General features: G+C 43.8%; 1 protein-coding gene across 1 annotated transcript in view; it reads right to left on the bottom strand.

The window, feature by feature from the left end:
- Positions 1–16,793, bottom strand: part of Stac (SH3 and cysteine rich domain) — a 123,021-nt gene that overhangs the window by 13,209 nt on the left and 93,019 nt on the right. The window contains exons 7-8 of the mRNA XM_041677362.1: positions 13,571–13,635; positions 9,171–9,259 (exon numbers count right to left, since the gene is read on the bottom strand). Coding sequence (XP_041533296.1) covers positions 9,171–9,259; positions 13,571–13,635 — 154 coding nt within the window. The remainder of the gene's footprint in view (positions 1–9,170; positions 9,260–13,570; positions 13,636–16,793) is intronic.

Genomic DNA, 16,793 nt, shown 5'->3' with positions numbered 1-16,793 from the left:
GGGGTTGCAGAGGCATGAGACCATGTACTGCTATACTGCTTTTGGTCAGGGACTACTGGTAGTGAGATGTTTGCTTTCTTCAGTAGCTGCAGACCCTGGTCTTTGGAATGACCCAGAACTTAGGAAGGCTTCTGCCTCTCTTCATGAAGATCCATTCTCCTTGCCCCCCCCCCCCCCCAATCCATCCTGACCACAAAGTAACTGGGATTAGTAACTGACTATCTAGGTGCCTCATACAGTGGTATTTCTGTAGAGCTGAAAACAGCAGATCTCCTGGAGGGGGAACAATGCTCACTGCATGAAGTGGTCATGGCCTGGCATATTTGTGCATAAATCAACAGGGACAGAGAGATTTGACTACTTACCTCAGGGTTTGGCTCCACGGCTAACTGCTGGATATCAAGCTGCCTACCCATGACTTATCAAAACAATGCATAAGAGTTGCCCATGCCACCCTGCAGGCATTTTGGACAGTTTTAACATTTCATATCCTAGCCTGTTCATTAGAGGAAGAGAAGTCCACACTCAGCTCCATCAGCACCACCACTCAACCAAAACAGATGTCCTCGAAAGACCCAGCCAACGGGCAAAGCAAAGGAAGCCAGCCAAATGACTCTGCTCATCTGAGACTTAGTGGTGAATGGTTTCACCAGGCTCATTTCTCAGTCTTCATTAATCTGGTCCAGAATTGTTTACAGTCTGGGCACATAAGCATAACATCGGGAATGCCTAGACTCTATAGCTTGATTTCTATCTTAAACCTGAGCTCCTTAAGGCTGCTTGCATTTTCCCCCAAGTCCATATTCTGACAAGAACATTCAGCTAAAAGGGCTATTTGGAAGATTTTGGGGAGCTGCTCCTGAACTGTTACAGATCACGCTCTCTAGAACCTAATTGGGAGAGGCGTTTGAGTGAGAGGGAGGCTGCTAAACACATTAGTGACATTTGGGAAGGTCTGGGTTTCTTGACATAGTACAGCCTCACAACATAATACGCATCAGAGACTTTCCTCAAATAGCCTTGATTGGATTTTGATGTCCTGGCGACTGTGAAGATTATTTTTAAATCAAATTGGTGCATTAGAATTACATTTAGTTTTAATTAAGTTGATGCATTTGCTAAGCAGTAATGTACTTAGAGAATGGAAATGAGACACCAGGGGAGTCTTCTCCTGTCTCATTTGTCTCGAGTGGTCCTCCCTTCTTATTTTACATAGGGTGCACACAGCTGGCAAGGTGAAGGACGTTAGAGTGGGCCCAACAGTAAACACAAGCCTCTTGGAGGCCATCAATACAAAACCAGGGAGCTAGAGTCCTGTGTTGTGTGTGTGTGTGTGTGTGTGTGTGTGTGTGTATGTCTAGGTCAGAGGACAACCTTGGATGTTGTTCCTCAGGAACTGTCTACCTTCATTTCTGGAAACAGGGTCTCTCACTGGCGTGGAGGTCACTAAGTCAGCTGTCTGTCCCTCCGCAGTGCTGGGATTACAAACACATACTACATGTTCTGCTTTTGTTTTCACATGGGGTTTGGGTCATTGAACTCACGTCCTCATGCTTATGAGACAAACACTTTAGGGTGTGATCTGTCTCCCCAGTTCTTCATTCTGGCTGAGTGTGCCTTGGCTAACGGCAATCATGATCGCTTTCAAATCTAGAATATTATCAGAACTCAGGCGATTATTTAACCACACAGATTTCCAGGCAGGACTTGGCTTAGGGTGGAGGTTTATGGTGTCCCCAGGAACCTCCACTTTAATAACATTCTCCATGGATTCTTATGGTTCACAACCAATGGCTTTAGCTGTTCCAAACAGCTTTCTCCTCTAAAATACTATTGGCTTGTACAACCTCACAGTTCTACTAAAAGAACTCAAGGAATGCTGGGAAAAGTCATGGAAGACTTAGAAATGGACAAAAAACATAATCAGGTTATTGTCTTTTTTTTCAATGGCTTTGTTATTTTCATTTCATAAAAGTCGTAGAAAGCTTATAATGATGTAATTATCACTGTCCACAGAAATGCGAGAGGGTTGTGCCTGGCAGAATCTAGCTGAGATACTCCATGACTGTTCTCACATTGGCTTGAAGATTCCCACCAGTAGTCCTCCTCATCCCCGGACATGTGATGCACGCTGGGCTCCCTCTGAGCTAGCTGTGACATCTCACCAGTCCTCTCGTGCATCAGTGAATCAAAGAGTAACTTGCGGATTTGTATGAGAATCACAGTTTGATCTTCACTGTAAGCGTTCTGTATCTGGAGTAATGTAACACGAGGACAGCCTGCAGATCAGACTCCCTGGCTCAGGGGTCAAACCTCGTCCTCATAGACTTACTGGAGAGCTATGTGTGATGACTTGGGGTATGCTGCCACACTGTCTGAGCTCACCGTCCAACTGTGTGTGCAGGGATAGGAAGGCGACCTTCCAATGTTCTGCAGCCCAGTGGGGTAACTGTGGTTGGCAACAGTTAACGTGATGACACTTTCTATGTTTAAAAATCATCACCAGAGATGATTTCCAACATCCCTAACACAGAAATGATAAATCTTTAGGGTGCTAGGTGACGGTTAGCTTGAATCAATCAATACACACTATATACATTTACTAAACTACCATTTTAGTATCTTACAGATACATGCAATTATGTGTCAATGAAAAGTAAAGTTAAGGCTGGGGAGGGGGCTTAGTTGGTCAGGGACTGAGCTTAGTTCCCAGAGACCACGTTAGGAAAACAAAGCGGAGCATGATGGTGCATGCTTGTAATCTCAGTGCTAGAGTAGCTGCAGAAACGAGGAGAGTCTCAGGGCTTGCTGGCTAGCCAGACCAGCCTACTTGGTGAGTTCAGGTCAGAGTGAGACCTTGTTGCAAGAAATAAAACTAAACACAAAGGCAGGCAATTTCTGAGAAACGATACTCGGAGCTATTCTCTGCCCTCCACATGCACGTGAACATATACACACGTGTATCTACACACATTCACACCCCTGCATCCACATGGTGTGCACACACACATATCCATACACACATTAAAAAAATAAAAATTACTTAGCTCCTCAGCTTTCACAGAGAGGACACTGACCAACATCCACGTAGGGAGTAAGGAACAGGTAGGAGCAAAGTCAGAGCAGTCAGCTGCCTGCTGCTCTGCTTCCAGGTTCTACTTTCTACCCACATTCTTAATGCTGCCTCCTCCTAGCGGGTCCCCCAGAACAGAGAACCACAAGCTGTGTCCCTGGCACAGAACTGACAGCAACAGCATGTACCTCTACTGTGAACTTTCAAGACCTTCTCTGTAATGAGGGTTGGCATTTGGTCCCTACTCGGTGCTTCTTAGTAAATTTCTCTAGTTCTGGAGCTTAAGTTTTTCCTCTTTATCCTTTGCCCCAAAATCTCACAAGCAGACTTCTGCAAGTTGAGAGCCAATGCTGCTTTCCTTGAAGTCCCAAGACCCTCTAGGATGCACTGTAGCTCTCCACAGTATCCCTTGGCCAGCATGTCACTCTGAATTTTAACTACAGTCTGCTCTCCCCATGCCTCCCAGCACGGTGACCCCTTAAGCTCAACCAGGGGCCGGCTACTGGAGAATACATCCTAAAAAGTCATATATAGGTTAAAGTCACTTTCAAGTCAAGGTCAAATTCAGAAGAGATAATTCAGAAGAGATGGATTCAGGACATCCATCTCCAGAGGTCCTTGCGTATAACAGTTAACCAGACTCAAGCCTGCTTGTCCTCATTCAGAGACTAGCTAACCAGACTCAAGCCTGCTTGTCCTCATTCAGATACTAGCTAACCAGACTCATGCTTGCTTGTCCTCATTCAGAGACTAGCTAACCAGATTCAAGCTTTCTTGCCGTAATTCAGACTCACCCATGGAGTGTCGGAGACTTGATGTTTTCAGGAGCCTGGGGATTCACAATTCTAAATCCTTATTTGGTGTTAAAGAGATGTGTTTTTTCTCTGAATCTCTCTCTTAGTTTAGGCATTCTGTCATCACGGTCATTAATTTATATCTACCTTAGAATTTAATAATATTGAAAAAGCAATTCCTTCTTTGCCCGTGTTGGCTCCTAAGCCTTTCTCCACCAACAAACGTGCCATTTCTTTTCTCTGCCTGAAGAAAAATGGCCATTATCATATAAATCAGTTTGAAGAGAACTAATAAAAATGAAAATGACTTAGATGTGGAACGTCAAAGTGGATTCTTTCAAATAGACACCGCGTGGTCCCTGAAATATGTATCTGATATTTCGTTCTTTCATTTGCTCCCCATCCTTCACTTCTGAGTTTCCAAATACTCCGTGTACTCAGTCATTTACATCTCTTGATGGTTTACATGCGAGAGCAACCTGGAAAAGTCATACAGGTTATTTCTACTGATTAAAAACAAAAGGTGCCCTTCTGTGAGGAAGAAGAAGTGACTTTAAGCCTTTGTTTTGAAAACTTCTCATTTCATAGCAGGAGAGATACTGGGGCTAGTTACTGTATGAGTGTTGACGGTAGAGTTCCCAAGGGAGTTTACAGGGGAGGCAGATAGAACAAAATAATTCCAGACAGAGTCACCAGGAGAGGATGTCCCACAACCAAGGGATGCTGAGGTAGGACTGAGAGAATGAAGAAAGTAAAGGGGTAGGCAGGCGAGTGTGCATGTGTGTGAATGTATGTGTGTGTATATATGTGTGTGTCTGTGTATATGATGTGTGTATGTGTGTCTGATGAATGTGTATATATGTGTGTGTATGTGTGTATGTGTATATGATGTGTGTATGTGTATGTCTATGTGTGTCTGTGTGTATGATGTGTGTCTATATATGTGTGTGTATGTGTGTATATGTATATGATGTGTATGTATGTGTGTGTCTATGTGTGTCTGTGTGTATGATGTGTGTATATGATGTGTGTGTATGTATGTGTGTGCCTATGTGTATGTCTGTGCGTATGATGTGTGTGTCTGTGTGTGCATGTGTGTATGATATGTGTGTGTGTGTGTGTGAGAGAGAGAGAGATGGAGGGTAAATAATATGACACAGACTACAGAAAGGAAAGATTCCCCTGTCAAACGGGGCTATGATCCTTTTGTGGATGGGGAACAGGACTGAAAATACAACAGCAGCCAGTAGGGATGAGGCTGCATGAGTTTTGAGTCTCCACAAATAATGTTTTAAATCCGAAGATAATGGAGGACAGCAGGGCTTGAAGCCAATCCGGGTACCACGGGGCACCGTCTACGTGTTCAGAGGTCTAGACTCAGAAGCTCGTGCAGCTTCTCCAGACATGTGGGATCACATAACTGCATGAGTTACTTGCCCGGGGCTTAAACCTGGGCCAAGTGGTGCCACACTTTCCATTCTTGAGCGTTTAGTGAATTCACGCCGTCTAGACGTCTCTGTCTGCCTTCCTCCCTCTCTCCCTCTCTTCTCCTTTCTCTCCATTCCTCCTTTCTGAAAATAAAGACTATTTTTGGAGCTCTTTGGAGCTGGATACAGTAGCACATGCCTATAGTCCCAGCACCCATGGGCCAGACAGCAAGATCCTGAGCTTGAGGCCAACAGGGGCTACAGAGTGGAGCCTGGTCTCAAAACAGCAACAACAAGCTAGAACAACACACACTACATACAACAATACAAATCTGGAGTACACTGGAATTAAAATGGTAGAGTTTCTACAGTGTATTGGATATTGTTATATTTTGTAACAACCTCATCCTAGAAGCCCAGACTTGAGGGCTCTTGTTTATAACTGGAGAGAGTTGAAACTCATAGTTAGGCTTTTTGCCCTGTTGTTGGATGAAAAGCAGGGTAGGGAACCCTTCTACTCGACTCATCAGTGTGGCTGGTTGTTTTCTACTCTACTATTTTGGCTCTTTCGGGGACCCACCACCCAGTTCCCAAATAAGTCACACACGGAGGCTTGTTATTATTTATAAATGCCTGGCCTTAGCTTGGCTTGTTTTTAGCCAGCTTTCCTTAACTCAAGTTATTCCTCCACTTTTGCCTCTGGGCCTTTTCCTTTTCTTACTTCTGTGTATCTACTTTCACTCTTCTTCTGTGGCTTGCCGTGGGGCTGTGCGGCTGCCCCCAGTGTCATCCTCTCCTTGTTCTTGCTCCTCCTTGATCTCTTTTCTCTCTTTTTCTCCCTCTATTTATTCTCTCTGGCTGCCAGCCCCACTCTTCTTTATTCTGCCTACCTATTGGCCGCTCTGTTCTTTATTAGACAAATCAGGAGTTTCAGACAGGCAAAGAATCACAGCTTCGCAGAATTAAGCAAATGCAATATGCAACACAACTTTGCGTCATTAAAACAAATGTTCCTTCCACAACATAAACAGATGTAACAGATCTTAAAGTAATATTCCACAACACATCCGTTTAGATGCACCTATGAAATTGGCACTGTGGCTGACGAGCACTGGTCACAAGGTTGGAACACAGAGACCAGGCAGCACCCTGACAACAGCCTGGCACTCATGCGAGGGGATGGGCACAGCAGGTTCAGACCAGTGTGTAGAGAATGAATATTGAATACATTCTGGACATCAGGTTCAGGGAAGCCTCTCAGGCTGGCCGGAGGTCAGGGAACACAGGCTTCATTCTCCATGGGGACGGTGTTTTGGGAAGGCAGTGACAGGGAGATGCCCTGATCCAGTGATTGCTGGTGCCCGGAGGAAAGTAAGTTAAGACGGAGGACCACGGAGAAGCCTGCACCATTGGCCTCTAGTAGATAAAGCTTTCACTGTTACTAGGCAATCTCTAAGGTATCTAGTGATGCCATGACTTATCTGCTCTGACTTTTGATGGCTGGCTTTGACATCTGGAGCTTTTTTTGTCCACAGATTCACATTTGACCATTCCTTCTATGTCACCCCTTTGCTTTCTTTCCCAAGGAAGGGACCCAGAAGGCTGCCCAGGGTAGGTATGCAGGCAGATAAGAATGGTATCTTATCAAAATGGTTTTTCCTCTTATGATTTGAGGAGAAAAAGATAATTCACAAAGTCCCAGTGCATTCAAGGAATTATACCCGATCCTCTCAGTATTGCTTTGAATATGCTAAGCAAGCTCCTGGCTTTTAAATGGGAGCACACAATGCCTTGGTTAAAAAAAAAGTTGAGCAAATAAATAAATAAAAGTAAGTATGACTTATCACTTTGATCTTGCAGCCTACAAAATACAGGCATTTCATTCTCGGGAATGAATAGCTCTGCTTGCCTGCAAGCAGACTGTAAATGTTGGAGTCGTGACCGGACATCTTGGCTTTTAATGGCCTGCAACTAACAAAAAATAAACACACAGAGTTACGACAGCCAGCACAAAGCCAGACATCCTTCAGTGTCGCTGGTAACATTCAGTATTGCTCTGCAACTGCCATTAAAAACCTGGAGAATTCAGAGTAATAGTCTAAAAGCTGTGGGGCCAGCATGATAGGGAGTTCTTTCATTTTAAACTAAGCTTAGGTGTGTGTGTTTATGTGCCTGTAGGAACACATGTGTATGCATGGGTATGTTGTGGAGACCAGAGGACAATCTTATGTATCCTTTCTGAAGAACTATCCACCTTGACTTTTGGGGCAGGATCTCTCACTGGCCTGGAATTTTCTGAGTAGAAGAATTTGGCTGGCCATGGAGTTCCAAGCTCTGGGGTTATAAGCTTGTGCCACCATATCTCCTCTTCCTCTAAGGAGGTTCTGGGGGAATCGAACCCAGGTCCTTGTGCTTGCAATGCAAGCCTTTGCCAATCGAGCCATCTTCAGTACCTCACAGGGAAGTCTACACACCCGAACGGCAATCTCAAGGAACTCAGTATACTGCGTAATTGCCAGTCTCATCTCTATGAGTAGATAGTCAACTGCAGGCCATCTCCTGAAGGTCCCATAGCAGTCAGGAGGCTAGAGAGGCAACGGCTCAGAGGTTTGGACTGTCTCTAATGAAACAGAGACCACCTGAAAATGCCATACCCACCCCCAGCATTGTAGGACTAATTGGGCAAAGCTTGCACCCGGACAATGAGTTCATCCCAGCAAGTTTACCGAGTGATGGAGAAAACTCAGAACCATTGTGGCAGCAGTGTAGGGTGGAGAGTAAAGTCAAAATCAGCACAAAGAAATCAAACTAGACCATCTTTGTGCCAAGGCTGACATGGGCATACACAGAGAAATGGGAAAAGAGAAGCATGCCATACATGAAGATCCTGAAAAAGGTGCCAGTCTGTCAGGCACAGGTTCCATGGAACCTCCACCGTGGAGGCTCTGGTTCACTATATCCTGGGAAGTAGTTTTTGTTGTTTGTTTTTTTTTTTGTTTTTTTGTTTTTTCTTCTGCAACATATTCTCTCTGTCACTATGTGTCCTTGTGCAATTTATTGTTTAGTGACACAATCACCTGGGAGTCCCAGATGATGCCCTTTCGGGCTCCAATCTTCACCTATAACAGGATCATCATGTCTTCATTTGAATAAAAAAGAGAAGCCAGTTTTCAGACCCTGACACTGTTCTAAGAAGGTCCCAGCATCACTTGAAGGCAGACTCAAGCAAAGCTGACCTGAGGCAGGAGATTGACCCTGACTGTCGTAGCTCAACTCTTCCATCAGTGCTAACTTGGGGATTAAATAAATCTTTTGATTATCTATTAGACTCCACTGAACATCAAGTACATTCAATGCTTACCCTTCATGGAAATTCTCACATCCCATGGGCCATGAACCAGAGAAGTGCTTTGCAAAGTGTGGTTCCCCAGACCAGCATCGGCACCACCTCCAGACCAGTTATAGATGCGCACTCCTCGGCTTCCCCACAGACCGGATGAATAAGACAGTTGGGACAGAGCCCAGCAAGCTGCTCACATGTTAGCTGCACAGGTGGGCAGACATAAAGACAGTGTGTGTATGTGCACATGTGTGTGGGTATGTGCATATGGGAGTATGTGTGCATATGTGTGTGCGTGTGTGTGTCTCTGTGTGTGTGCCTGCGCACACCACAGTGTGCATGTGGAGGTCAGAGAACTACCCTTGGGAGTTAGTTTTCTCCTTTTACCACAGATTCTGGGCTTGAACTCAGGTCTGAAGGCTTGCTTCTCCTTGCTGAGTCACCTCACTTTCCCCTCTTTTTTCTTATTTACATAGAAAAGTAACCACTTTAAAACTTTCATTCATTTAATTTTAACTTTATAATTTATTTTTTACCTCATTTCCAAGTCTTCATTCTCTTGGGGTACAAATCTGTACAAGGCAACATAGGTGTTCATCTGTAATGGGTCTTTGGAAGGAGGTCCCTGCCAGAGAAGATAAAGGAAGATGGAGGGAAGAAAGTGGATGTGAAGACAGGACTGCCACCAACTGCTGATGTGCAGCTCTCAGCAGTCAAAACCCATGGCTGTTACCAAGGCTTCCCTCACAACCTTAGTTTGCTATTGATTAATTGATTGATTGATTGAGACAGGATATCTCTACATAGCTCTGGCTTCCTTGGAAATCAAATCTGTAGACCAGACTGGCCTTGAATTTAGAGATCCACCTGCCTCTGCCTCTCTAGTGCTGGGATTAAAGGCGTGTGCTTCCACATTCAGCTTCTTTGCTTACTTTGAATTTTGGAGTTATTCACCACCACAAGCTATTTGAAATGTTTGAAATGTGTCCAAATTAGTCATTTTCTTCAGGTGATGTTTTTTTCTTTGACATAGTTCCTTATGAAAACTGTCAGAAATGGGAATATTTTCTTCCTGTCTTTTGATTTCAAGTGTGTGTGTTATGCGTATATGGGGCTCACACATGTAGGTGCAGGCTTATGTCAGGACTCATTCTAATCACGTTTTACTCTATTCACTGAGTCAGGACCTCTCAATCAAACCCAGATCTTGCAGATACAGCTAGTTTCCCTCATCAGCTTGCTCTGCAGATTCCCTGTTTCTGTCTTCTGAGCTGGAAAGACAAGGGAGCCTTCATGCCTGCCTGGCTATTATGTGGGTGATAGGGATCTGAACCCTGGTCCTCAGGACCGGGTGGTAAGAACTTTAACTACCGGAGCCATCTCCTCTACTCCAAGTGAAAACATGGAGAGACATACGAGCAGGTATAAAATAGATTTTGCTTCCCCAAATAGACATTTATAAAGAGATCTATTCATTTGTTTATTTAACTGCATGTGTGTGTGCCTAAGTGTATGTATGTACACCATAATATATGCAGTGCCTGTGGAGGCCAGCAGAGGGCGTGAAGTCCTTTGGAGGTGGAGTTATAGATGCCTATGAGACACCTCATATGCATGCTGGACACTGAACTTGGGTCTTATGGAAGTGGGGTTGTGGGCAATTTTTATGTCAGCTTGACACAAGCTAGAGAAAGGAGCCTTAATCGAGAAAATGCCTCTTTAAGATATGGCTGTAGTGTGTTCTCCCTCCCTCCCTCCCTCCCTCCCTCCCTCCCTCCCTCCCTCCCTCCTTTCTTGACAGGGTTTCTTTGCAGCTTTGGAGCCTGTCTAGCTCTTGTAGACCAGGCTGGCCTCGAACTAACAGAAATCCGCTTGCCTCTGCCTCCTGAGTGCTGGAATTAAAGGCGTGCGCCACCACTCCCAGCAGTACATTTTCTTACTGTGGGTGGTGCTGCCCCTGGGCAAGTGGTTCTGGGTTCTATAAGAAAGAAGGCTGGGCAAGACATGAGGAGCAAGCTTGTAAGCAGCGCTCTCCACGGCCTCTGCATCAGCTCCTGCCTTTAGGTTCCGGCCCCTCTGAGTTCCTATCCTGACTTCTTTCCATGATGAACAGTGATGTGGAAGGAAGGTAAGCCAAGTAAACCCTTTTTTCTCCAAGTTGCTTTGGTGTTTTACCACAGCCACAGGAACCCTAACTGGGACAGAAATTGGTACCAGGATCTGAAGGTACTGCTGTGACAGACCTGACCATGTGGTTTTGGGAGGATAGTGGGAGGAATTTTAAACTTTGGTCTGGAAAAACCACTGAGTGTTCAAAGCTTGGTGAGCTGTTCTGTGGGAGCGTGGAAGATAAGAATGTTGAAGCAGTGCAGACAATGTAGGCCAGGCTCACGAACTTTAGAGGAAAGTCCTTCAATGACTATCAGGGCCATTTGTTCTTTTGAGCTAAGAATCTGTGGTTCTTGTTAGCCTGGGCTGCAGAATCAGCTGGAATTACCAAGGTATGAGGACCCCTGACATAAAACCTTTGTTTTACTGAGACAGTGGATGCTGGTCAGCTGGAGCTGAGAAACTGGTGGTGGTTAAGAAGAAACCAGCATGACTGAGGTGAAATCTTCTGGGAACTGTTTCCTCGGGGTTAGCACATACAAGCTTTGTTCCCAGGGCTGCCAAGGTTGTACACCATGCTGGCAGCTGAACTTGGTAGTGTAAGAATCACTCAGGTGGTGCTGGTTTTGAAGGTGTGAAGGGGTCATGGAGAGCACCTGAGGCCCTGGCACTATGGCAGGGTTGGAGTCCCCAAAGAATGCCCAGGAGAGGCTCTTGGTGAAAGTGCAGCCAAGTTGCACAAGAGATCCAGAATTTTGGAGATGCCATTACCGTGGGATGGCCAATAGAAGCAGGTGTGCAGGGGAGCTGGCCCGAGTCTAGCACACAAGTAATGCATGCTGCAGGGGGAGGAGCCAGAGAAGTGACCCAAGCCCTTCGGAGGAGCACGGAAGATCAACTGTGAACCCCAGATGATGAATATTGAGTTATTTACACTGTTGGGGGTTGGCTTTGCTTCATTCAGATTGTGGCTGTGCCCTGGCTCTTTCTTCTTGAAGTAAAAACGTATTTAGCTTAATTTTGATTTTCACGGGAGCCCACAGAAGAGATTTTGAACTTTTAAAAGAGATTTTAGATTTTTAAAGAGACTGAAAGTTTTTAACTTTTTATTGATTAATTGTGAATTTCAGAGACTGAATATTTTGAAGGGAGTGAACTTTTAATGTATTTGAATTTGTAAAGACAATGGGACTTTTAAAGTTATTTATATTTTTTTATGTGAGATCTCGGGGTTGAATAAAAACGGAAAGGTTGTGGCTTAATGGTGATGTGTTTGTGTTAAGTTGGCAGGGAGTTAGTTGTGCTGGCTGCTTTTATGCCAATCTGACACAAGCTAGAGTCACTGGAGAAGAGGGAGCCTCAATTCAGAAAACACCTCCATAAAACCAGGCTGTAGGCCAGCCTGTAGGATCATTTCTTAATTAGTGATTGACAGGGGAGAGCCAGGCTCATTGAGGTTGAGGCTACCCCCAGACAAGTGGTTCTGGGTTCTGTAAGAAAGCAGACTGAGCAAACCATGGAGTTTTATCACAGAAGCAGCCATCCTACCCACGTCGGGCAGGAGGTGCTCTCAACACCGGGCCATCTCTTTGACTTGCTTTCAGTAGGTTGAAAGTTGCTATGTAGCTCATCAAAGAGTGCGCGTACATTCATAATGCAATCAGTCCATTGGCGGTGAGGAGGAAGCAGAGATTTTTGGCACTGGACTGATAGCCGTGTCACAGAACCGCAACCTACTGACTGTATGACAAATATGATATTAAAAGGTGCCAATTTTGATAGCTTATTAGCTGTCTGGTATTTTTTGTATTAACATAACTGGACTTCACCACAACCATGTTAGATACATTTTATTATAGTCCTCAACTTATTGGACTCTAAAAGAGTTTTTTAGTGTTATATAAATATTAGATGCTATCATTGATCTGATCAAAAAATTGTAATACTATAGATACATTTATATTTTATAATTCACAAGCTAAAATGACATATTACATATATACAAGTACATAATATTCTTGATTACATTATACAATGTAATATAATCAATATATTTATGAACATAAAACACAAGACTTATATATATATGAACTGTTATGGCATTTTGAATCCTGCTATTAATTTTTTGTATTTATTTATTTATTTATTTATTTATACTTTGCTATTAATTTTTCTACTCATTTATTTGTATGTGTAGCATGTACTCCACAGTGTACTTGTGGAGGTCAGAGGTCAGCTGGAGAACTGGTTCTCTCCTCCCACTGTAAGGATTCCGGGACTGAACTCAGGTCAACAGGATAGGCAGCAAGCGCCTTTATCCACCGCGCCAGCTCAGGCCTTTTATTTCCCTACAATTTAAAGCTCAGGTACCTTGGACAATATTGCTTGATTTTATTGCAATTATATGTGTATATATGAATGGACATATCTAATATATAATAAATGCGTGCATAGCATACAATGTAATCATAATATGATTTGCTGACTAACACATTATAAAGTATGTTTTAACTTACAGCAACATATGACAGAAAATTGTGCATGTCATTAATACAATGTTCATTTTCACCTTTTATGTGCTGTGCTTCTTCTATTCTGTTATTTATTATATGACATCACATCTTATATGACATCACATATTATTAAATGATATCACATTACAATTCACTTATTGTCAGACATGTTACATTTTTCTTGAAACAGTTAAAACAATTTGACATGAAACTATGCCCTCCCCCCCCCATGGATTTTGTGACCCACTTAGGTGATGATTGGCAGTTTGATCCAGGACCTCTTACCTGACCCGTATTCTGTGATTTCTACATACCTGGTGGTTTATGGTCTTTGCTTGGTCTCCGAAGTCCTCGGTGCCGTTTTCTGGATATGTGAACACTGAGGGAGGAAAGAGAGCACAGACATTTTGTGTGGCTGGTAGCCATGTTTGCGGACATGCACGACAAGGTCAGTTTTGATTTTTCCCTGAACTGGAGCTTATCATTGGCTGCTTCTTACCCATCCCCTTCTTTCCCTCCCTCCCTTCATTCTTCTTTCAGAGACGTTTTCCACGCCGCCTTGTGCAGCATCCTTCTAAGCCCAGTTGGCACCCACAGTTTGTGTGTACTCAGTGATACAGTCCCGCCATCACTGGACAACTGTGTGTTTGAAACTCAGGCTCCTTTGGGGGTGTCCTGTCAGAGGGAGAGGCTGTTCTCCGTGTGGAATCACTTGAGAAGACAATTCTGTTCCTTTGAATAACCTTTCCTAAATATCAGAATTTTAGGCTCAATATTGTGTTGCTCTTAATGCTGTCTATATTCTGTTTTGAAGATTAAATCATTAGTTCTAACTTTAGAACATTCCTCTGATTGCTTATTCCAATGTACTGAGGCTGCTGGCCCTATCTTCTTTGAGCTCAGTTTTGAACTCTAATCCTCTTCCATGTGTGCTGAGGCACCAGCCTGAGGTATCACCTTTGATAATACAGCCTTTCACGGTGGACAACCGTTCTCACTGTTCAAAAGGCACACTAGCTGAGGTCTCACTGTCCAGATGCACACTTGCCCAGAGTTTTTTACAGAAACCCAACGGGCTTTACTTGCCAGCTTGTCCTTCTTACTGGATGGATGTCCCTTAGAGTAAATTGAGGCAGAAGGTTCCATGTTTGTGAAGTAGTTTGATCTGTAAATTATTGTACCATTGGGATGGCTTGTTGTTTTAGAATTAACATATTTACTCTTCATTCTTTCACTTTACAATAGCAAGGAGGTATCAGCACAACATGGTGCATACCACAGGAATCCATATAATTTGGTTCATTGGTGCCCTGATTCATTCATTCATTTATTGGTTTTGTAAAAATTACACTTTGTGTATGTGTTTGTGCATGTGTGTGTGTTGCACACTACAGTGTGCCTTTGGAGATCAGAGGACAACTAGTGAGAGTCAGTTCTCTCTTCATATCCTGTGTGGCCTGGGGACTGAACCCAGGTTGTCAGACTTGGAGGTTAAGTTCCTTTACCCACTGAGCATCATCAGCATCTCCACTGTTGCTAACATGGACTGAGGAGTTCTATGTTAAAAATCTATATAGGAAGTAGAAAAAGACAGGGTCTCCTGAGTAAATTGGGAGCATGGGGACCATAGAAGAGGGTTAAAGGGGAAGGGAGAGAGAAGGAGAGGAGCAGAGAAAAATGATCAATAAAATCAATAAAAAAGAAAAAAAACACATTCAAAGCAAAAGCTCCTGCAGAACTACTAAGGAGTCTTAAATATCCAGGGTATTCGGTTTATAATTCTAGAGTTTGCAGAGACAGTTTTGTTAGCAGAAGGATGCTCAGTACGTCCATGTGCTACCAATGGTGCATTGCTGAGTTGTGTTAAGTGGTCCCAGAGTTTGCCTGAAGCATTTGCTCACTTAACCTGGTGTTTACCTGTTGAAACAGGGCAGAGACAAGCAATACTCTTTTCTGGTATTACACCATCTCTATAATCCTGGTGTGAGCATTGGTTCTTGTAAGTGTAAAACTATATTCTTTCCAAAAGAGCAGTAAATAATTGAATGGAAACAAGCAAACAGGGTCTAAAGAAGGGATCAGGTGAGTCTACAATGTCTACTTTGGAATGTTATGCAGTTTTAAATTTTGTATTATTTTAGTCTTTTATTGAATATCCATCAGATATTCTAGTTCAAAGCGTGTACTACTCCTGTAAACTGTTGTGAAAATTATTAGTGACCTTAAGCTTTTTAGATATACAGTCAAAAGCAGAATATAACCAGGAGTGGTGGAAGTTTTAAGATCTATTTCCCCAAGCCATTTATTCTTCTTCCTAAGAATTTTATTTTGTGCGTGCGTGTTTGTGTGTGTGTGTACACACAGGAGTGCCACAAAGTGTCAGATCTCCTGGATCTGGAGTTAAGACACCCTACATGGGTGTTAGTGACCCAAGTTGGGTGGGTGCTGGAAACTGAACTCAGGCCCTCTGCAAGGGCAGCATACTTCTCTCCCCAAACTGTTTCTAAAACCTATTTGCAGAAAGGAGAAGAAAAGCAAGGCAGTTGTCTCTATATTGCACAACTGTGTACACTGCACAACCGTGCATACTGTGCAACCTTGTATACTTCATAACTGCGTATACTGCACAACCATGTATACTAGAAAACCTTGTATACTGCATAACTGCGTATACTGCAAAACTGTGTATACTGCACAACCGTATACACTGCACAACCGTGTCTATGGCACAACCGTGTACATGGCACAACCGTGTACACGGCATAACCGTGTCTACTGAAGAACTGTGTACACTGCACAACCGTGTACACGGCACACCTGTGTACACTGCACAACCGTGTCTATGGCACAACCGTGTACACGGCATAACCGTGTTTACTGAAGAACTGTGTACACTGCACAACCGTGTACACGGCACAACCGTGTACACTGCACAACCGTGTCTACTGCACAACCGTGTCTACTGCACAACCGTGTCTACTGCACAACTGTGTACACTGCACAACCATGTACACGGCACAACTGTGTCTACTGCACAACCGTGTACACTGCACAACTGTGTACACGGCACAACTGTGTCTACTGCACAACTGTGTACACTGCACAACCGTGTCTACTGCACAACCGTGTCTACTGCACAACTGTGTACACGGCACAACTGTGTCTACTGCACAACTGTGTACACTGCACAACCGTGTCTTCTGCACAACCGTGTCTACTGCACAACCGTGTACACTGCACAACCGTGTACACTGCACAACTGTGTACACTGCACAACCGTGTACACTGCACAACTGTGTCTACTGCACAACTGTGTACACTGCACAACTGTGTACACTGCACAACCGTGTACACTGCACAACTATGTACACTGCACAACCGTGTACACTGCACAACTGTTATTTTTGCTCCTGCGAAGTGATTTTTCTTTCTTTGTGTGTGGAAAAAAGGACTTCCCTTTTCGTTTTCTGCTTTCTATTTCACCTTGCAGACGTGTGATGCCCATGTTTGTTTTCTTTCGAATGACACTTGCCAGGT

The sequence above is a fragment of the Microtus oregoni genome, unplaced genomic scaffold (assembly GCF_018167655.1).
Source record: "Microtus oregoni isolate MIOR12 unplaced genomic scaffold, Mior012 000028F_ref0000031, whole genome shotgun sequence".
Lineage (NCBI taxonomy): Eukaryota > Metazoa > Chordata > Mammalia > Rodentia > Cricetidae > Microtus > Microtus oregoni.
The sequence above is the reverse complement of the archived record's forward strand: the minus strand, read 5'-3'. Positions and strand labels throughout refer to the sequence as shown.